This window comes from Trichechus manatus, unplaced genomic scaffold (assembly GCF_000243295.1).
Source record: "Trichechus manatus latirostris isolate Lorelei unplaced genomic scaffold, TriManLat1.0 scaffold00167, whole genome shotgun sequence".
Classification (NCBI taxonomy): Eukaryota; Metazoa; Chordata; class Mammalia; order Sirenia; family Trichechidae; genus Trichechus; species Trichechus manatus.
Genome location: NW_004444103.1, coordinates 1976308 through 2000568, shown reverse-complemented (window position 1 = coordinate 2000568; position 24261 = coordinate 1976308). Strand labels below are relative to the sequence as shown.

The 24261-nt window shown below is 40.2% G+C and overlaps 1 protein-coding gene across 13 annotated transcripts in view; it reads right to left on the bottom strand.

Moving 5' to 3' along the window:
* CADPS2 (calcium dependent secretion activator 2) overlaps positions 1 to 24261 on the bottom strand; it is a 573575-nt gene that overhangs the window by 368499 nt on the left and 180815 nt on the right. For all 13 annotated transcript variants that reach the window (XM_004386536.1, XM_004386538.1, XM_012558431.1 and 10 more), the window contains exon 3: positions 7567 to 7899. In XM_004386536.1, the coding sequence (XP_004386593.1) occupies positions 7567 to 7899 (333 nt within the window). The remainder of the gene's footprint in view (positions 1 to 7566; positions 7900 to 24261) is intronic.

Here is a 24261-nt window from a genome sequence, read left to right as displayed (position 1 = left end):
CAAAACCTCAACAACAAAAAGACAAATAACCCAATTAAAAAATGGGCAAAGGATATGAACAGGCACTTCACCAAAGAAGATATTCAGGTGGCTAACAGACACATGAAGAAATGCTCACGATCATTGGCCATTAGAGAAATGCAAGTCAAAACTATAATGAAATATTATCTCATCCCAACAAGGCTAGCATTAATCCAAAAAACACAAAATAATAAATGTTGGAGAGGTTGTGGAGAGACTGGAACACTTATACACTGTCGGTGGGAATGTAAAATGGTACAACCACTTTGGAAATCGATTTGCTGCTTCCTTAAAAAGCTAGAAACAGAACTACCATACGATCTAGCAATCCTGCTCCTTGGAATATGTCCTAGAGAAATAAGAGCCATCACACGAATAGACTGATACACAGCCCTGTTCATTACAGCACTGTTCACAATAGCAAAATGATGGAAACAATGTAGCTGCCCATCAACGGATGAATGGATAAACAAATTATGGTATATTCACACAATGGAATACTATGCAACAATAAAGAACAATGATGAAGCTGTGAAACAAACATGGAGGAATCTGGAGGGCATTATGCTGAGTGAATTTAGTCAGTCACAGAAGGACAAATATTGTATAAGACCACTATTACAAGAATTTCAAGAAAAGGTTTAAACACAGAAGAAAACACTCTGATCGTTACGAGGGTGGGGAGGAAGGATGAGGGTTATTCACTAACTAGATAGTAGACAAGAATTATCTTAGGTAAAGGGAAGAACAGCACACACTACAGGGGAAGTCAGCACAACTGGACTAAACCAAAGCTAACAAGTTTCCTGAATATAATCAAACACTTTGAGGGACAGAGTACCAGGGGCAGGGGTCTGGGGACCATGCTTTCAGGGGACATCTAGGTCAACTGGCATAACAAAGTTTATTAAGAAAATGTCCAGCATCCTACTTTGGTGAGTGGCGTCTGAGGTCTTAAAAGCTAACAAGTGGCCATTTAAGATGCATCAATTGGTCCCAAGTACCTGGAGTAAAGGAGAATGAAGAACACCAAAGACACAAGGAAAGTATTAGCCCAAGAGACAGAAAGGGCGACATAAACAAGAGACTTCATCAGCCTGATGAGAAGAACTAGATGGTGCCTGGCTACCACCAATGACCACCCTGGCAGGGAACACAACAGAGAGTCCCTGATGGAGCAGGAGAATGGTGGGGTGCAGAACTCAAATTCTAGTAAGAAGACCAGACTTAATGGTCTGACTGAGACTAGAGGAACCCCAGAAAGCATGACCCCCAGACTCTCTGTCAACTCAGAACTAAAACAATTCCCAAGGCCAACTGTTCAGACAAAGATTGGACTGGACTGTGGGACATAGAATGATACTCGTGAAGAGTGTGCTTCTTAGCTCTAGTAGATATATGAGACTAAATGGGCAGCTTCTATCCAGAGGTGAGATGAGAAGGCAGAGAGGATTAGGAGCCGGTTGAAACAGACATGGGAAATCAGCGGTGGAAAGCAGGAGTGTGCTGTCATAGTATAGGGAGAGCAATTAGGGTCACATAAAAATGTATGTATAAATTTTTCTATGAGAAACTAACTTGAAATGTAAACTTTCACTTAAACTAATAAACAAAACAAAAAAAATTAAAAAAAAAAAAAGAGGGAATTGATGGTTTACTGGTAGAATTCTTGCCTTTCATGCAGGACACCCAGGTTCAGTTCCCGGTCAGTGTACCTCATGTGCAGCCACCACCCATCTGTCCGTGGACGTTTATGTGTTGCTATGATGCTGAACAGGTTTCAGTGGATCATCCAGACTAAGACAGACTGGGAAGAAAGGTGTGGTGATCTATTTCCAAAAATCTGCCAATGAAAAACCGTACGGATCACAATGGTCTAATCCTCAACTGACCATCCGCATGGCACAGAACAGGCAGTATTTAATTCCATTATTCACGGGGTCACTTGATTTGTAAGCCAACTCTATAGCAGCTAACAACAACAATATTAAAGAAAATGAATAAGGGAAGGAGCAGGGAAGATTTTGTGGGGGAGGTAGACTTTCTCTTGGGTCTTGAAGAATACAGAAGTGGGAATTCCATGTGAAGAGAACAGTGTGAGAAAAAACTACAATCCAAGAAAACACAGGGCATGAGTGAGGAATGGAGTGATTCAGTTTACCTGGAACATAGCGCATATAAAGAATTGTTACATCGCAAGGTATATTAGAAAGGTAGGTGGGGACCAGACTGGGAACACCTTAGGTGTTGAAAGCTTAGCCAAGAACATGGACTTTATTATGTTCATGGAGAGGAAATCACTATCCTATTTTTTGCTTTTCCTATTCAAAGCAGAGTCATGATGAGACTTAGGATAATGCTTCAATAATATTAATCTAGCAACAAAAATAAGTAGAAGAAGGAAGCAGGTAAGAGGCTACTGCTATGCTCCATGTGTGAGGTACTGACGTATCCATCTATGGCAATGGTTGTGGAAATAGTTAAGGGTGTAAATAAGACATTATTACGGTGGAAGTAGCAGTATTAGGCAATTGTTTGGGTTGGGAAGTCAAGAAGATAGGTGGGGCTACAGGTTATATAAGTGGTAGGCTGGACTATGACATTAGTAGAATGGAAACCAGGTTTGGGGTAAAAAAAAACTCACATTTTTAACCTTTTGTCTTAGGCTGTGTTCTCTAGAGAAGCAAAACCAGTAAAGCATATAATATATATAGAGAGATTTATATCAAGGAAACAGCTCACACAATTGTAGAGGCCGGAATGTCCCACGTCCATGGATCAGGATAGAGGCTTCTCCAGATTTACAAAGTCGCAGGGGCTGGTGAACCCAAGATCAGCAGCTTGGAGAGCAGGACTCTTGCGCACAGGCTGTGAAGATCAATGAATCCCAAGATTGGCAGGCAAGACAGCAAGGCTTCTCCTGATTCTCGTAGCTTCAGGGGCTAGTGAACCCAAGATCCACAGGTTGGAAAGCAGGGCTCCCAGTCACAGGCTGTGAAGATCGATGAATCCCAAGATTGGCAGATAAGCTGACAGCTCAAGTCCCAAGAACCAGAGGTCAGACGAACAGGAGGAAGATACAGGATCCAGAGCAAGCAAAAAGCCAAAACATCTGCCCATATTCAGATGAGGGCCACACCCCCAAGGAAACTCCCCTTCAACTGACTGGCCACTCACAGCAGATTCCATCATGGGAAAGATCACATATAAACACTGAGAATCATGGCCCAGCCAAGTTGATACACAATCTTAATCATCACACCTAAGGTCGAAAAGTTTCAGATTTGTCAATTTGAAAGTTTACAATTCATGGGCTATAGTGATACAGGGTGGAATGGGGAGCTGGCCAACTAGAAAAGGGGAAACAGGGATAATCAAAAGTAAACATAGAAGATTTGTCTTTTATTACCACAGTATTTTTCAGTGGCTCTATCTCAGGGTCAAAAACAATCCCAATAGCATCTAACTTCTCAAAATAAACCAGGTAGTAAAACTATATTTTTCAAGCCCTACTGATCTCAGTGGAGCCCTGGTGGCACAGTGGTTAAAAGCTTGGCTGTGAACCAAAAGGTTGGCAGTTCGAATCCACCAGCCACTCCTTAGAAACCTGATGGGGCACTTCTACTCTGTCCTATAGAGTGGCTGTGATTCAGAATCGACTCAATGGCAATGGGTTTGGTTTTTGGTATTGATTTTAGTACCGTACCATGTATGCAGAGAGATCAAAAGCCTTGGAACTATTTGAGAGCCATGTTCATCTGAAGATCTTCATATGAGAACCATGAAAACACTTCACAACTAAAGAATGACACGATTTTAAATGTTTTTTAATGTGTAATGAGGCCTTTCTACCAGTTCGCAGTGAATAGCTGGAATTAATGGCTGCTACCCATTACCCAAGTAAGATCTTACTAAGTGTGATGGTTAAGACTGTATGTCAACTTGGCTAGACTATGATTATCAGTGTTTTGGCAGTTGTGTAATGTTGTGATCACTTCCCTGTTGAGATTTGATATGTGATCATCACCATGATGGGATCTGCTGTGAGTAGTCAATCAGTTGAAAGGGAGTGTCCTGGGAGTATGGCCTGCATCAAGTATAAGTGGACATTCTGGCAAGGCTTGGGGGCTTTTTGCTCAAGCTAGATCTTGCAGCTGGCTCCTGTTCATCTGACCTCCAGTTCTTGGGACTTGAGCTAGCAGCTTACCTGCCTTCTTGCCTGCTGATCTTGGGATTCATTGATCTTCACAGCCTGTGAGCAAGAGCCCTGCTCTCTGACCTACCAACCTTGGTTTTAACAGCCCCTGCTATGACATGAATCAGGAGAAGCCTCTATGGTGACCCACAGACTTGGGATGTTCCAGCCTCTACAACCACATAAGCCATTTCCTTGATATAAATCTCTCTCTCTCTCTCTATACATATATATATATATATACTTATACGCTTTACTGGTTTTGCTTCTCTAGAGAATCCAGCCTAAGACACTAAGATAATAATCAGTTGGTCCTGCTCTAAGGCGATTAGGGTGAAAGTAAGCATTTAATTATTTCAAGTCTGAAGCAAAGAGGATTTAAGATATTATGACCTTAATAATCAGCTAAAAGCATTAAATATTACTGGGAACTTTTTGTGAGTACACAATAATCCTTTTCCACAGCTTTTGAAATTACTTTCAAAAAAAGGATAAATTCTGACAATCTACCAGAAGAAACAGATGCTATGCTTTGTGGTGATACATTTCCAAAAGTGATAAAACAAACAATCACAAAGTCTGATGCTGTGAGCTTGGCACACAAAAAGTGTCTAATATATATACACAGATATATTTAATGGTTCATTGTCCTATCCAGAAGGAATTTCTTGAATATTTCACGTTCCTGTTTATTGCTTGATTTCCTGAAGCTCTTCCTAATAACTCTAGTCCCTTACCAACTACACTACATAAGAATTGGTATAGTGTTATTTGATGTGTATTTAGATTATTTTAAAATGTATATTATAAACTTTAGAGCAACCACTAAGTAAGCTTTACAAAAACGTATAAATGATACACTAAAAGCAAATATAAAATGGAATCATATAAAATGTGCAATTAAAACTAGGTAAGGTAAGGAAAAAAAGGGGGGAAAACAAACAACTAATGCAAGGAATAGATAAAAGTTACATAGATTGTAAAATTTAACTTTATCAATCACCACTTTAAATATGAATGGTCTAAACACACCTGTTAAAATATAGAGACTGTCAAGTGGATTAAAAAAAGCAAGACCCAATTATACGTTATCTACAAGAAATCCACTTTAAAGACTCAGGTTAAATAATTTGTAAAAGGATAGCAAAAATGGTAGCACAACTCAAAGAATGTAATCAATATCACTAATTTATACATGTTGAAATAGTGTATCTTTGGCTGTGTATACTCTCGCCAAAATAAAAAAATTAATTAAAAAAAAGTAAAGCAATGGAGAAAGACACACTGTTCTAACACTGATCAAAAGAAGGCTGGAGTAGCTCTATTAATTTAAGACAAAGCAGACTTCAGGACAAAGAATAAAGAGACACTGCATAACAATAAAGGGATCAACTCTACAAGGAGACACACTAATCCTAAACATGTATGCTCATAACAACAGAGCATCAAATACATGAGGCAAAAACTGATAAAGCTGAAAGGAGAAATAGAGGAATCTGCTATTATAGTTAGAGATTTGAATTAGAAGTATATTCCAAGTCAAAGAGGACAGACATCAGGGGGTCCCCACCATGGCTCTAGGAGTGCTCTTAAAAAGTAGGAAAGCATTAATTTAGAAACATCTTGAGTTAATAAATATAAACTCAAAGGTACATGGGAATACATTTTATGCTCCTGTAACACCTAACACAGGGAGCTCTGGTGGTACAGTGGTTAAAACACTCAGCTGCTAACCAAAAGGTCAGTGGTTCAAATTCACCAGCCAATCCATGGGAGAAAGATGTGGCAGTCTACTTCCATAAAGATTTGCAGCCTTGGAAACCATACGAGGCAGTTTCACTGTGTCCTATAGGGTCACTACGTGTCAAAATCAACTCAATGGCAACGGGTACACCTAGTACAAATTCCAAATGCATATGTAATTACTCATTTAGAGGTCTATCTTCTTTATGAGACTTTGACATATGGAGAACAGATATTTTATTTTGCTAAGCTTGGTATTCCCAACATCTAACAAGATTCCTGACTTGAAATAAGCACTCAATGAATATCTACTGAATGTCTAAATCTGAATTGTACTACCAAATTATGTTCATTGACATTGAACTGTACAAGTAAGCTACTCTTTCATTAAAAATATGAAGAAGAGTTGCATTTATCTTCCAAAAGAGAAGACTTTTGGTTGTACAATCCCCCTCCAGTATTATCAAACCACCACTTGGTTTAATAACAGTGAAGACAATTAGTGTGTATGTGTGTGAACTGTTCATGTGCCAAGGTACAATATTCCTTTACTATTAATAAACTCTGTTGATTTATTGGAACCGTGGTAGCACAGTGGTTAAGAATTCATCTGCTAATCAAAAGGTTGGCAGTTCTAATCCACCAGCCGCTCCTTGGAAACCCTCTGGGATGGTATTACTTTGTCCTATAGGGTCACCATGAATTGGAATTGATTTGACAGCCATGGGTTTGGCCTTTTTTTTTATTTATTATTTGAAATGATTCACAAATTAGTAATACAAAGTACATGATATGAATAGAATCTAGAAATTAAGTAGATTTGTAGAAAGATTAAATGTATGTACATTACAGAAATGTAACTCTTTATGAACACATGAATTTTAAAATACCAGAATTTTGTCAATTTAAATTGTATATCGAGGCATAGTTAAATAATTTACACCTCCAAATTAAGCAAACAAAATGCAAATATAGAAGGAATACATTATTAGACAAATCATGAAGTCTAAAGATGAAAGATACAGAACATATTTTATTCAATTTTTCATATGCATGACTAGAATAACAACTGAAGAAAAAATATCTTATTCACTCTTCACCTCTTTAAATTACATAGTTTAATAATCATCTTCATACATTTCTATCTGGATGGGTTAGAGAACAAAATTTGAAATTCCAGTTACTTTCATAAAACTCAGAAAACCAGCATCATATCTTTATGAAAAATTATTTTGCACTGAGAAATACCTGTTTATTATAAATTGCCAAGTTTCTTCAGATATCAGATGATTTTCATTTTACTATTCAGGGCATGCTCCAATAGTATATATACCCAAGAGGCACAAATCTGATGTCATAAAATAGGGTACATGGGAACAATTAACTACTAGATAAAAAGTACTAATATTCTTCTCCTTCTACCAAATAATCCTTTCAAAGGTTCTTTCAAACATCATCATTTGATTTACTAAAATTCAATTTCACTCAACATTTCAAGCAAAACGATTACAGAAAGCAAAATACAACACCTTCATAGACTTCTAAACACTTCATGTTTGCTTTATGAGTCAGACAGAGAAAGGGGAAAAAAATCATAGACCACTTACCTGACAAGCATTATAAAGGAGCTGGTGTTCTAGTTTTTTAATCCCCAGAATCTGCTGAAACATTTCATAGAGTTGTTCCTTGCTCAGAATAAGTTCAGACACAGCACTTAGGGCCATTCTATTTGGCTGTTTGCACAAGTCCTCTTCACCCCGGTAAATGGCATCATATTTGGCTATCCATGAGCTTAGCACTGTCTCTTTGCTCAAGCCATCAATTTCTGGCAAACTCCGCACACGTTTTTCTATATTTTTCTTAAACACCTCTCTGAAGTCATTAGCAGAACATCCTCCACTCTGAACCATCCTGGCAACTCGGTCACTCTTCAGAAAAACCTGGGGGAAGGGGGGGGAAGTCATCTACAATTAGGCATAGACACCAACACCATTTGCATTTTGCATTCCAGCCAGTTAATGTCACCAAACATTCTATATTCTACAGTGATGGAAAATGTTCTATAACATATGGTAACTAATGACATAATGGAGGCCCCAAATCTCCTCTCTAAAATGTAGGAATGTTCAGGAGAAGCAGTATGCAATGTTGAAGGTCCTGTAAGATGATCCTACCTTGACCTACATGCCTCCCACCTGAGGATCATGGACATCTCTGCAACTGAATCTTTTATGAGTTGGTTAAGAAGGTATTAAACCAGTCAAGCCAGCAGCCATCGAGTTGATTCCAACTCATGGTAACTCCATGTGTGTCAGAGTAGAACTGTGTTCCGTAGAGGTTTCAATGGTTGCTTTTTCGGAAGTAGATCACCAGGCCTTTCTTCTGAGGAGCCTCTGGGTGGACTCAAATGTCCAACCTTTCAGTTAGCAGCCAAGCATCTTAACTGTTTGTACTACCCAGGGTAACAGAAGACGTGAAGCTAACTTCTCTATCTGTAGGGAACTATGTTGGGACTATGTTGGCATTGAAGATGTCATGGGAACTTGGTATATCAGCAGACCCACTGATGAGCAGATATTTTCTCCCACAATAAGACCTCACACTCGCATAGGGTTTCGGTGCTCAGAGCTCTTCATGTTATCTCCTTGGTTTTTACAACCACCCTGGGCCTTCTTGATGATCACTCTCTTTCACAGATTAAGTGGTTTCGGCTGAGAAGAGACTGAACCAACATCACACAGTTACGGGAGTAGAGACCAAATCCTGGCCTTTGGATTCCAAAAGCAACATTGTTTCACTTATTCTTGTGGTTCCTTCCCCTCCTCCCACTCCCTACTCAGCCAAAGTTCACTTCTGGCAGCCATATGCCCTGCTGGGTGCTGGCCAATACCTGTGGAATTAACAGTCAGTGATCTTTTTGTGAAAATGCCACTGAACACATAACCGATTCATCGTGGGAGTTAGGAAGCTAACATCAGGAAAATAACGTGCTATGTATGTTCCATTTCTCCATATTTCAGGGAGTTTTAACTGCAAATGGGTCCTCTAGCTGATTACCACCAACTGCCGCCCTTTCCACTCACCTGCTCAGTTTATATACCAAAGAAGTCATTGAATATCGTAACAAAGTCATCGTGAACTAATAACAACACTGAAATGGGATGACTACACCAAGAAGCTATATATGCAAAGGAGTAAGTCTGCTCAGCTGTACAAATAAGATTTCAAATGCATTTATTATTTGCATATTGCTGTTGATCTGAAGAAACCATGCATTGTTTCTTTGATTAAAAAGGCTTTTATAATGACAAGAAAAGCATTATGCGCTTGCCAAATCATTGTGGCTATCTATGAGACGGATCCTGGGAGAGCTGCCAGCATGCGCTCAGCCAGGAAAAGGTTGAGAAAGTTCAAGAGCTCCACTTAGAAAAGATGCACGTTTCTCCTTAACAATGCCAAATAAAATATTGTTCAATAATTCCCAAAATTTCTGATGTCCTTGGAAAAATAGTCATAGAGCTTTTTAAAACAATTTTTCAGGTGTTATCAATTCATGAAGCTGTGTAACAGTGAAAAATTAAGTCTCATGAAATGGCAAACAATGTCTAGTTTTCCTGTTTCAAAACCAGTATTTCTTAGCAAGTTACTTCACTCAAAGCCAGTCAATGGATTCCCTGCTGGCACTGCACCAGTCTCATCATCCACCCTACCTTTCCAGCCTCCTCTGTCACCGCTCCCAGCAACAGACTTTCTGTTCTAACAAAAGGCAAAACTTGCTCAGCCCTCAACACTCTGCATATGTTCCCTCTCCCCTACCTCATCCATTCATTCAATGAATAGTTATCAAGGCAAATTTGAGTTGTGCGGTACGCTCAGTGCTGGGAATAGACTGGGAAGCCAAATGACACAGGTTTGCTGCCTTCACAAAGCTTACTGTGGAGAAAACAATCAAATAACTGTACAAACTAATACAGCTTGCAGCTCGATAAACACGACTGAGAATTTCTGGTGTCATGAGTGTTTTTAACAAGGTTTTGAATCTAGTCGGGAGGTCACTGAGGCTTCCCTGGGATGAGCAGAGAGCAGACGCCTGAGAGGAATCATCCTGCAAAGGAGGGGAGGCAACAGCCCCAGCGGGTGGAGAGAACACAGCCAGCAGAGGTGTGCTTGAAGGAGACCCTTGCGCTGGAGCAAAGGGACCAAATGTACAGTGGGAGGAGGCAGGAGAAGGAAGGGGGCTTTGTAAGCCCTGGAAAAAAGTTTGGTCTTTATCCCAAGAATATACAATGCCCTTAAAACATTTAAGTCAGGGAGTCACACAATAAAAACTGCATTTTGAAAACAGCTGAAATTTATTCGAGAGGCTTTACACGTATCAATTAACCCTCACAACCACGTAACATGGGCACTAGCATCTTCATTTTAAGGAGTCCTGGTGGCACAATGGTTAAGCACTTGGCTGCTAACCGAAAGGTTGGTGGTTCGAACCCACCAGTCACTCTGTGGGAGAAAAGACCAGGCCATCTGCTTCCATAAAGATTACAGCACAGGAAACCCTATGGGGTACTTCTACCCTGTTTTATAGGGTCACTATGAGTCAGAATCAACTCGATGGCACACAATGACAGCACAAGTATTCTTATTTTAAAGGTAAAAAATGGAAGAATAGAGAGGTAAAGATACACCCAAGGACACAGAGCCAGAGTGTAGAGAAGACAAGATGTAAACACAGATGCTCTCTCTCTTCATCATCATGCGGATAAATCTGGTGATGTATCAACCTATGGCTCCTTACACGGAGCTGGAGAGGTAGAACGGGCTCCACGTCCTTTGTGAAGCACTCCACAGCTTGATGTCATTTCATTATTCTGAGTCCCATTAGCACTTCTCCGTATCTCTGAAGGCACTAAATATACCTGGCCTCATGGTGTAGCAAATTCTGCATAGCACCAGCGTATCTGTAGCTCTCTCCTGCCTAGAATGATGAGCTTCATGAGAGCAAGGAATTGTCAGCTACACCCTTCAAGCTTCTGTAGTGTCTGGTAGCATTAGATATTCACAATTTAAAGGCAAACAGTAGGTTCTTGGACTAGTCATGGACTTTGAAAGTTATTTAACCTAAAGGCTGGTCTTATGACCAGTGTGAGATGAACTTTTCACTGAATCAAGGTAAAAAAGAAATATAAGGACAACAAAGCATGTTTTCACACAGCTAAATTTATTCAATATTTCTGTATTATAAATTATATGTGTAACAAGTCACCTCGTTTATAAGACAAAGCGACCCTATAGGACAGAGCAGAACTGCCCCATAGGGTTTCCAATGAGCAGCTGGCTGGTGGATCCCAACTGCCAACCTTTTGGCTAGCACCCAAGCTCTTAACCACGGCGCCAACAGGGCTCCCTCAAGACAATGTTAGTAGTAGTAAATAAAACCAAAAAACCCAAACCCATTGCCATCAAGTCAATTCCAACTCACAGGGACTCTACAGGACAGGGTAGGAACTGCCCCATATGGTTTCCAAGGAGTGCCTGGTGGATTCAAACTGCTGACCTTTTGGTTAGCAGCCGTATCTCTTAACCACTACACCACCAGGGTAAACAGTGGGTTTATTTTCCTTGTTGTAGTTGTTAATAATCTTTCTTGGCAAAAAAAGAAAAAGAAAAAAAAAAGGCTGTACTTGGCCTTTTTGTTTTACTGATCCATGAAAACTTTAAAGGTTTGGAAACTGATCCACTTGCTTGACTTGTCAAATGTGAAGAAATTACAAGTTAAAACCAACAGTAAACAATGTATTTTATTTAAAAAAATAAATATAAGTAAAGGATACCCCTATACCTTTTTCTGTAACCCAGGAAGCAGGAAAGACCCTTCCTTATAACTAATCTAAATCCCTTATATCAAATACAAACCCCTTAGTGCAAAGCAAAAGCCCCTAACTGCCAGAGTGTTCTTGCTTTGTCTGTGGTAAGAATTGAGATGAGTCTATACCCAAATGAACATAAATGTGATTTGAAAAATGCAAATATATTGTTTTGAAAAAAATGTGTGTATATATATATATATATATGATGTTCCCATTATCTTATCAATATAATCAAGTTGTTCTGAAGCATTTTTCTTCTGAGATCAGCTAATAGTAGATCTTTAACCTTCCCTTACAGGTATGTTCAGACTCACTAGTTAGCTTAATCTCCCTAAAACAACTGCAAATTCTCCTTAACTCTGTAACTACAGAGCCTGAAGCTGAAGAATTTACCAAATCACTCACCAGGGCCACAATTATAAAGGGATCACTGGACGTAAGCTGGGCTTGCAATCTGGGGAACACTGTATAACTTGAGACTGAGACCCTGATAGTGAAGAAAGATCACGCTGTTGTGTTCACAATGGAAAAGGGAGCAGTGACATGGTAAATGTGAATTTCTAACAAAAAGCTTATACATGCGTATATAAAATCAAAGAAGATATACCCCTCCCAGCCAATCCCTTTGCCCTTCCCTATTCCCATCAACGTTTCATGCTGTGATTGAAAAGTGTGAAAGTCCCTGAGCTAAGCTACCTTATCCTGCCTAGTTTACAAAGAAAGGATTGTTTTTGCCCTCACTAAAATGAAATAAAAATAAAATCTAAAAATTTAGTGTATTTCTTTTGAACTCTCTTACTATCTAATGTTCAATAAACCTTTAAGATTACTTATCTTTACCATACACAGCAAACAAGATGCCTTGCAGCTTTACAATATTCCACCTCAAATTGTGCCATTTTGTTCACCTCACCCTCCCTTCTACTTCCCCGTCACTCTCTCCTCTTAACTACCTTCAACTCCCATCAAGTCTCCTTTATTTTTAGCACACATGTGATGTGTTGAGCTCTTCCAAGTTCAGCAGGGAAATAATGCAGTAAAAACTGGAGATGAACCAGAAAACCAGAGAATTCAAGTCGAGAGACTCTGAACATTTCTGGGTCAGTTTCCTCATTGGAAGAAGCCCTGGTGGCACAGTGGTTAAAGCAATCAACTGCTAATCGAAAGGGCGGCGGTTTGAAACCACGAGCAGCTCCACAGAGAAAGATGTGGCAGTCTGCTTCTATAAAGATCTACAGCCTTGGAAACCCTATGGGGTCGCTATGAGTTGGAACTGACAGCAGTGGGTCGGTTTTCCTCATTGGAAGAATAGGGATACTATCTTTTTTTTCTATATAATTTTTTGAGTATTATATGAGAAAATATATATGAAATAAATTGTTTAATCAGTGCTACTCAAAGTGTGTCCCTGAACTGTTTCCTGTCCCTCAACAAGAAAAGTACACAGTGAGTAAACTTTTAGAAATTTTTGAAGTGATCTGACATTACCATGACATCCACAAGCGTTTATTTCCCCAACATTTTCTTATAAAAATTTTCAAACATACAGAAAAACTGAGTCTTAGAGTGAACACACACACACACATATATAAAAACTCACTGCTGTCAATTCAATTCCGACTCATAGCAATCCTATGCGACAGAGTAGAACTGCCCTACGTGGTTCCTGAGGAGCGGCTGGTGGATTCAAACTGCCAACCTTTTAGTTAGCAGCTGAGCTCTTAACCACTGCACCACCAAGGCTCCACACACACATATATACATATATATAGTACCTAATTCTACAATTAACATTTTACTCTATTTGCTTGATCACATATCTATCCATCAATCCAACTTATTTTTTTCAGAGTAAATCAAACACATGATTTTGTATTTTGCAAATTATCATTCCACATGGACTGGAAAGCAATACATACTGGTTCTTCACCATGGATAGTAAGTCTCAAAAAGTTTTCTTCAAAATGGGCAATGTACCAATGTTGACATAAAAGTTGGGAGAAAAGGTATTTTAAAAAACCATGCTATTATATTTCCTACAATACTACCAAGACACCAGAGAATGAGGTACTTCCCTCTCAAATCCTAAATTTATAAAACATGAATCCTAAGGATAGCAGGTTATTTACTCTGGATAAGCCAACAGCCTACAGCAGAGAAATAAAGCTCCAAAATGAAAATTGGGGGAAAAAATTCTGGAAAACAAATCAATCTTAAAAGCAAACATTCTGTTAAGTTACAGAAAAATGAAACTAAAACTTGACTAAATTTCCCTGGCATATAGTAGCTTTCAACAAATATTTGTTGAATGAATTTGTTTCTACCGTGTAGTTATCCACTTTTCCAGCAGATGGCAACTATGTGTGGAGTAACAATGTTACTGTTTTTAAATCTCAGAATCCAATTTTCAGGATTGTAAGGGACCTCAAAGGTATAGATCCAATCACCCTTCCAAAGCTTGAATTCCCTCACCACTGCCACCACCATCAAAATGACATCCAAACAATAGTGAACTCCCTTAAGAAAGAAAAACTCTATAATAATTTGTCTATGGGCAGGACCTGCTACTAGAAAGTTGTTTGCGTTCAGGTGGCAACAATTTCCTTGAAATGTCATTCTCTTATCTAGTTCTAGGCCCTGGAATAACAAAGAAAATCTAAGTTCTTCCCAAGGCCATTCTTTAAGTGTCTAATGGCAGCTAAAGCTATCTTCCATCTTCCAGGTTAAACATTCCTCGGATACCAAAATCCCCTTTCTTTTCTGGCAGCTCTCCTTTGCACACACTCTGCTTTTTTTGTATAGGTTCTAAACTAGGCAGAGCTCAGCCCCTCAGCACCTTTAGATCTTTGCCCAACTATTTCTCTTCTTGGTGAAGTCTCCCCTATTTAAAATGGCACCTCTCCCTCCTGCAGCTCCTTATCCTGTGTTCTGCTTTATTTTTCTCCATTGCATTTAACACTATTTAACCAACTATATATTTATCTTGATTATCATCTTTTCTCCCACTAGAAAGTAAGGCTCATGAGGGCCAGGAATTTTGTATGATTCACCACTGTATTTTCAGGGCAATCAATATTTGTTGAATGAATGTATGAACCAATCAATGAGGGTAACTACTTTCTGGATAACACCTCAGCATCAAGGAGAAGAGGACAGCAATTAATTCTCGTTACAAAAGCAATGTTGCTATTAATGCAGATGATGCCATTCACCTTCAGATGGCCCACTTACATGCTCAATGGTTCACCCTGCACTTATTTTCAGCTACCTTTTTACAGAGTTAAAACTGAGTTTCCCCATTCAGTATTTATGAGGCTGGTTTAATGGATCCAAGCCTAGAAATTTACATGATTCCCTTCCGAATTTCATCTTTGGCCCAATTTTTCAGCATGCTAAGATCCTATCAGAGCTCCAGTGAATAGGTGGAATGAAAAAACTAACCTCTTTCAGTCTGCTTAAAATCTGTACGTACAAGGCATGCGTAAGTCAAGTGAAATATGCCTTAGTCATCTAGCGCTACCCTGACAGGAATACCACAAGTGGATGGCTTTAACAAAGAGAAATTTATTCTCTCACAGTCCAGTAGGCTACAGGTCCAAATTCAGGGCATCAGCTCCAGGGGAAGGTTTTCTCTCTCTGTCGGCCTTCTCATCAATGTTCCCCTGGAATAGGAGCTTCTCTGCGCAGGGACCTCAGTCCAAAGGACACGCTCTGCTCCCAGCACTGCTTTTTTGATGGTATGAGGTCCCCCATTCTCTGCTTGCTTCCCTTTCCTTTTATCTGTTGTAAGGTAAAAGGTGGTGCAGGCCACACCCTAGAGAAACTCCCTTTATAATTGGATCCAGTATGTGACCTGGCTAAGGGTGGTGTTACAATCCCACCCTACTCCTCTTTAACGTAAAATCACAATCACAAAATGGAGGCCAACCACACAATTCTGGGAATCATGGCCCAGCCAAATTGATACACATATTTTTTGAGGGACATAATTCAAACCATGACATTCCACCCTTTGGCCCCCCAAAAATCACATCCTTGCAACATGCAAAACATATTCATCTCATCATATCATAGCAAGAGTCTTAACTCAAAGTTCAAAATTCAAAAATTCCTCTTCATCTGTGAAATCTAGAATATAAGTTATCTATCTGCTTCCAAAGGTACAATGGCAGAATGGGCACAAGCTAGACATTTCCATTACAAATAGGAGAAATCAGAGGAAAAGAAGGGGTAACAGGTACCAAGCAGGTCAGCAGAACACATTACATTAGCCCTCGAGGCTTTGAAAATAATCCTCTGTTCTCTGAAACAATTACACAATGGCCCTGCTCTCCAGACTCTAGGTATTGGCTACAGTCTCCGGATTCTGAGTGGAGGCCCCTCAGCCCTGGACTTCAGCTCCGCCTTCCACGCCCACTAGGATGGCAACTCCGCTCCCTTGGCTTTAGGCGCACCATTCTCCTAGTCTATTGGAGTGACAACTCCACCCTTAGAAACACCAGAGGCCATGGCTCCACCCTTTGAAACCCCTGAGGTCATGGCCATACCTTTTGAGACCGAGGCAGCTCAGCTTCTTGTGTCCCTTGTCTCTTCAGCTTGTTTCCTGGTCTCTTAGCCTCTTGGCTCCTGGGGTCTCACACCCCGCATCTGCCCAGCTGAGACAAGTGTTCCAAAGCTCTGTAGCTCCACTGGTAAGCACCCAGAGGCAACCCACTCTGCCAGGAAGCCTCCTGCGCACAGACACTCAGCTCTCTCGCTCTGTGGGTCAGCTCAAGCGCCGCCTCACACTGGTCTGTCGGTTCTCTGCCACTGCTGCTCCTCTGTCACTGCAGGTTCTCTGCCACTGTCACTTCTCTGCTGTTGCAGGTTCTCTGCTGCTGCTGGCCCTTTGCGACTGCCACTGTTCTAACCATTCACACTTTCAAAACCGCTTTCACATCTTAGGTATCTGTTAAAGCAGCACCCCTCTCTCAGTATCAAATTCTATCTTAGTCATCTAGTGCTGCTCTAACAGAAATACCACAAGTGAATGGTTTTAATAAGGAGAAATTTATTCTCTCTCAGTCCAGTAGGCTACAAGTCCAAATTCAGGGCATCAGCTCCAGGGGAAGGTTTTCTCTCTCTGTCAGCCTTCTCATCAATGTTCCCCCGGACTAGGAGCTTCTCTGGGCAGGGACCTCGGTCCAAAGGATGCACTCTGCTCCCAGCACTGCTTTCTTGATGGTATGAGGTCCCCCATTCTCTGCTTGTTTCCCTTTCCTTTTATCTCTTGTAAGGTAAAAGGTGGTGCAGGCCACATCCTAGGGAAACTCCCTTTACATTGGATCAGGGATGTGATCTGGCTAAGGGTGGTGTTACAATCCTACCCTAATCCTCTTTAACATAAAATTACAGTCACAAAATGGAGGACAACCATACAATTCTGGGAATCATGGTCCAACCAAATTGATACACACACTTTTTGAGGGACATAATTCAAACCATGGCAATGCCAAAAATGTATCTCTTAGCTTAATAATACCAATTATTATTTGTGTAGTGCTGTAAGATTTATAATTACCTTTCATTTATACCATTACTGATTACAACTGTCTGAAGCATCCCTGGCTAAATGAACTGATTCTCTAAGACAACAGAATTTCTTAAACTTGAGTGTGCATTAGTCAGTCACTTGGGGGACTCATTAAAAGAGACACTGGGCCCCCAGAGTTTCTGACTCAGTAGGTCTGTAATGCGGCCTGAGAATTTGCATTTCTAACCAGTTCCCAAGTGATGCTGAGGACCACGCTTTAAGAACCACCGCTCTGACATATAGATGGGTTGTCCTGGGGACAGGATACAAATGGAGGTTATCTGGTGTAAAAGCATGTGTTCTTTTTTTCAGTAGGCAACTGTGCTTCTTGTGCTTGAATGTTTAAAAATGATTGAGACTAATTACTAGGGGCATTATAGAAATTATGTTTTGCCCTTTTCAGACTTCAGGAAGAAGGCAATGACAGCCCTATATCAAAACCCCTCTGACGAATCAACCCAGTGTTACACAAAACAGCTACCACTAGGGGATGGCTTTAACAAACAGAAGGTTATTCTCTCACAATCTAGGAGGCTAGAAGTCTAAATTCAAGGTGCCAGCTCCAGGAGAAGGCTTTCTCTCTCTGTCGGCTCTGGAGGAAGGTTCTTGTCATCAATCTTCTCCTGGTCTAGGAGCTTCTCAGCACAGGGACCCTGGGTCCAAAGGACACGTTCTGCTCCTAGTGCTGCTTTCTTGGTGGTATGAGGCCCCCCGTCTCTCTGCTTGCTTCTCTCTTTTATATCTCAAGAGTGATTGGCTTAAGACACAATTTAATCTTGTATATCTCATCAAAATAACTGCCGATAATACATCTCATTAACATCATAGTGATAGGATTTACAACACACAGAAAAATCACATCAGATGACAAAATGGGTGGACAATCACACAATACTGGGAATCACAGCCTAGCTAAATTGATACACATATTTTTGGGGGACACAATTCAATCCATGACATGTACCCTCCTTCACCTTTCCTGATTACAGTGAGATCTCATGAGGTATCACTTCAACCACCCTCCGCTTCTACTTTTAATGCTGTTAGCTGGGATATTCCCTCTAGTGTCCAATAATTCAAATGCTCAAAATTAGACTAATCTTAATACTTTCTCCTTTACTTAAAAACCAGTGTTATCAGGCTAGTGTAAGTATAGGGTTAAGACCATGAGCTGTGAATCAGAGTAAGTTCAAATCCCGGCTCTGCGCACACTGGCTGATTAACTCTGGGCGAGTTACTTAGACTCTCTGGGTCTTGGTTTCCTCATCTACATACAACCTGGGGATATTAACAGGATACTAACAGTATCTACTTCACAGAGTTATTACTAGGATTAAATGAGATTATACCTGTTAAGTGCATATAACAGCTCCCTGGCATATTATAGTTATTATTATCACTACCATCCCTACCACTCCCATCACATTTGCCAGTTTCACTCAGGTCAACTCATACCACCAACTTCAGTTAGCAGCCAAGCACATTAACTGTTTTTACCACCCAGGGACCTGAGTTGACACAGAGGTGCCTCAGAAGAAAGGTCTGGTGATCTACTTCCGAAAAACCAGCCATTGAAAATTCTACAGAGCACAGTTCTACTCTGACACACATGGGGTCACCATGAGTCGGAATCAACTTGAAGGCAACTCATTTTTAATATAGCACCTAATAAATATAGACTGAGTCACGTGAACTTCAATTTACTGAGTTCCCTGTCTTCATTTTCAAGTTTCTTAACCAAAATTCCACATGAAGCTCAAAGCATCTTAATAAAAAACTTCTGTTCACACGGTTCCCTCCACTGGAATGCCCTTCTTCTTTCTTTAAATCTTCATTTTCTCCAGCTGAAATCCATTCCTTCATAGTTCCAGAAGACTATGAAATCCTCTCCAAGAAACTTAACTCCTTCTACCTTGCACTGGAGGAATCTGTATACATGTCTCATCACCCTGACTAGAGGAACATAAGCTGCTGTAGATCATTCTCTTATTTCCCTCAATCAGATAGTGTCTTGCAAACAGTGGTTTTGCTACTCTTCTCAATCTAGAAATGCCTACAAATGGGTTGTGACAGAACAAGGTCCCGGAGCATACCAAGAATGAAGAACAGGATGAGGGACTGGAAAGCCCTGGAAAGGAGAAGGTACACACCTTCCTTCAACTGAAGAAAAGAGCAAATTGTTAAAGATAAACTGAGGCAGTGTGATGATTTAACAAGTGTGAGAGAGCAGAGTGATTATGACCTAAATATTTTAAATAAAATGAAAACAAATTAAACTGAAAGCAGCAGAGGATGAAATTCAGAACTTGATTACAAACATCCGCGTTACAGACAAGTTTTACTTGTCCTTTAATGTTATGTAAATTTGCCCTCACCTTGAAACGATTAAACCAATCCGTACTCTCAACAAATGCTTCATCAGAATCACCTTCACTTGCTGCACATGCAGCTTTTAAATCATTGAAAAGGCTTCAAGCCTTTTCTTACACTAAAGTCAGTCTAAATAAGAATCGTATGCACCTGTTATGACTTACCTACAAATTCAACTTGAAGACACACTTAGGAATGGATCTCGTTTGCCACCCGAGGACTGCCAGTAATGTAAGGGCTCTCTGGTACAGCCTCCATGGCAGTGGTTCTCAGCCTTGTCTGCACATTGGGATCACCCAGCCAACTCCTTTTTTTTTTAATTGTGGTGAATATATATGTAACAAATCTTTTGCCATTTCAGCATTCTTCAAATGTATAATTGAGTGACATGAGTCACGTTTATCATGTTGTTCAATTATTACCATCATCCGTTTCCAAAGTTTCCCATTACCCCTAACAGAAGGTCAGCATCTCCGAAGCAGTGAAGGAGTGAGTCCCCCTTTTCCCCTCCTTTCTGTTCACCCCTGGTAACCACTAATAAACTCTGGTCTCCCAAAATACTGATGCCTAGGTCCCACTGTGGGGTCTTGGATGCAGCTTGAACATTGAGCTTTTGAAAACTTTCCCAGGTAATTCTGATGTGAAGCCAAGGTTGAGAATCGTTGCTTTATGGGGAATATAAAGGGTGTTAAGAAATCAAAAAAGGATTTTTAAATAGAAGTAAAGGTCTGGGTAAAATTGGACAATAATCATTTTCAATACCCAGGTCATCATGTTTTAGAAATTGAGTAATAAGCGGCTGTTCTGGAATGGAAATGTTAAAAGCAGGCAGTGGCGAAGATTCTGGGCAGACAAAAGGAACTGGAGAAAGTCTAGGAGGCACGGGACTCAGTAGCATTTGGCAGAGTAAGACTAAAATAGCTAACAATTGGCTCTAGGCTGAAACTAGAAGAGATGTGCTGGGATGAAACAGGTGGTTAAGGGAAACTGTTTGGAATGAGAATGAAGAGCAATCCTGAGGAAGCAGTGGAGACAAGACATCAAGTGAGTTCAGAGAGGGATTCTGAGAACGATGCTGGAAATTGGGACCACTTTCAAACAGGACAGAACTTGATGTGTGGCAACAACTGTATGATGCTGAAATGGAGATGGTTATGGGTGCAGAGAACTTTGGAAATCCACGGTATCCCTAGTCATAAACAATGAATCAAATTCATGTCAGCAGCAGAAATCATCAAAAAACATAGTATCTTGAGGGTCTAGCAAATATAACACTATTAATTGTGTAAGAGGTGTTATCAGCAGTGGTATAGCAGGGAAAAGGGGAGGTTTTTGTGGAAAGCTGGTGAAGCAACACTAACACCTGTGAGTAGGAAGTAGCTCATCTCTTGCTGCAAAGTGAAAGTGCATTTTAAAAAGTCTTTGCCTTTTAGAAAACTAGGTATGTATTTTAAGGTATTTCTGTGCTGGTAACTGCAATAACCAATAATCCTTATTTTTCATCACTAAGCACTAAACATTAAAGGAAAATGCAGTAAATATGAAGGCAAAGAAATAGATTCATTTAAAGAAAAACAAAACAGGTGCTCACAGTAAATGAAGGACTGGAGCATGAAGTCACAACTCTAAATGACTACTTCAAAGAACTGGTGTGTGCAGACTTCCTCTTTGTACTGCCATGGTTCCCCAAACTCTCATCCTTTTTCTCACATCAATCCTGCCTGCTGCTTCAAAAACCAGTGAGTGTAGAAGGGGAAAACCCACTAAATGCACACTACACTTAAATCCCTTTTCAGAAAAGCCAGATCCCTGGATCGCTAAATCCTCTTAAGTGGTAACATTACTGCAAATAATGATTGACTCTTTCTATGGGACAATGGCATTATAATAATTCTATAGCAAGATACATGAGACTGTCAGTGTAGGGTGTCTTGGAATAAAAATGTGCTGCATACATAGAGTAGATAATACCAACTAGAGCATCACTCAATCAGTGGTAAGGTGCTTTAGAACAGTTTTCACTCTAGTAAACATTAAACATAATTTATGCCAGTAAAAATAAAAAAAGAAGTCTTAGTTTCTATAGGAACATCAAGTCCCACAGAGCAGAGAAAGGGCAGAGGGTAAAAATTTCATTACCAGAGAATGCAAAATCATATACAAAGAAGGAAAAAAGGAAACCCATTACGACACTCGTATTAGGGGCAAAATAATTCACATTATACTCCCATGTCACTGTGGCAATACATATTTGCATCACTAAGTAGAAAAAGAATATGTATAGCCAACAGAATAGGTAAAAATGACTACAATGAATAATACCTAATATTCAACATAGCAGTGTTATTTCCAGGTCTTGGTTATTAGACCCAGAGTTGACAGTGGTTTATTGACCTGTTTACAACACTCCAAAGACAAGGATTAAAACTGCTGTTTTGCTCTGACATATAAGAAACAGCAATGGAAAGCACTTAGTTCACTGACTAGTAAGCACTCAACAGTGACAGTTCCGAAGTGCACTGACTTGACCCTTCCCCTTTGTTATGGATTGAATTGCCCCCCCCTCCCCAACCGCAAAAAAGATATCTTGAAGTCCTAACTCCTGAATCTGTGAATGTAAACTTGTTTGGGGAAACAGGGTCTTTCTTTGAAGATATAATGTTACATCTGACCAAAGTAGGGTAGGTCCTAATCCTAATCCCTTTAAGTGGCATCCTATTAAAGGAGAGGACAGACAAGAGGACAGGGTCACATACAGTGGGGGGAAGACAGGCATCATATGAATATAGATCTCCAAGCCAAGGAACGCCAAAAGACATCAGGGGCTATCAGATGATGGCAGAGACAAGGAAGGACGTTCCCCTAGAGCAGACAGAGAGAGCATGGCCCTGCCAATGCCTTGAATTAGGACTTTCATCTTCTAGAACTGCAAGAAACTAAATTTCTGTTCTTTAAAGTCACCCAATTTGTAGTATTTTGTTATGGCAGTCCTAGGGAGCTAAGGTACCCCTCAAGTATATGTGTGTATACATACATATATATGTATGTATGCATATATATATGTATATATACACACACATACATACACACCATATATATCTATGCACACACACATATAACCACTCCTTAATGAACACTCACTGAAAACTTCTCAAACAAGCACACTGGGTGAAATATTAAATGTCCTAATTAACAAGAGACATCCTATCATAAAAGTGTGTACATGCTAATCTCTCACACAGGAGGAGCAAGCCAGGCTTCAGGTTGACACTGATGGGAAAAGGAAAGGAAAAGGAGTGAAGAAAGCAAAGAAGAAACCAATGAGGATGCAAAGGAAGAAAGGAAAAAGAAGGTGATGGCATTGTTAGCGTAAAGAGCAACGAACAGACTACGCAAGTGCCAGTTCTATCAGGGAACACTTACCCCACATGAATTTTCTAACAGTGCTTAGAGCTGTAATGATCCTAGAACCCTGGATTTGAGAACTGCCAACACTACCAGGTGCATTCGTTTCCATGGGTCCAAGGACTCTCTTGGGCAACCAGCAGAAACCACTCAAGCCATGAGCTCCTAGTGGCAGAGAGGGCAAGAGTAGCCAGTCTAACAATGGCAGCTTACCCTTGCTTAGGCGGTGATCCTCCCAGGGGTGGCTTTCATAGCTTCCTTGGTGTCCTCCCTCTTCAACGTGGTCCTCTGCCCCTTAGGGAATGACTTTATTCTCCCAGGGTAAACTCAAAAAGACGCTCAAACCAGCTAAAGCCTCAGCAGCCTCGGTCCTACGCAGCTCTTTCCCAGAACAACACAGCTTCTGTGATTAACATCCTCAAAACCTCCCCAGGGTTGGATGTATAAAGCCTGTGTGTACCAAGTAAGGCATCACCCCTGCCTGATCACCTGCCCATTTTTTGCTGTGCTCTGATTCTCCTCGACCTTATATGAGTGCTCCTCTACCTTAAATAGTCTTCCTGGGAGTCGCAGTGAGAGCCAAGCACAGTGAATCTGGGACTTATTGCACAGAGCAGCTCACAAAAACGCCTCTCCCCAGGGTTGCCCAACAATTCAAATCTAGTGTTGGCACTAGAAAGTTTGAAGTTCCCCAATAAAATCATGCATGCTAAATTGAAATAATGAATTCTGGGTGAATATCAGAACTTAAATCTTTTATCAGAGTAATTTAGGATGAAAGTTTTCAGCACTTATTTCTCATCATTTTGCATGATTGAGGCAAACCATCCAGTTTTTCCAGATTAACACATCATAGCTGCTTTATGAAAAAGATATTTATCACTATTCATCCATTCATTTATTCAACAAATATGTAAGTGCCAGGTGCAGTGATAGGCCATGGTGATAGAGTGAACAAAATATAATCCCATGTAAAAGACCTTTACAAAGAAAATTATAAAACACTACTGTGTGAAACCCAAAGGGATCTACATAAGTGGAAAAACATACCATGCTCATGGATAGGCAGACTCAACATTGTGAAAATG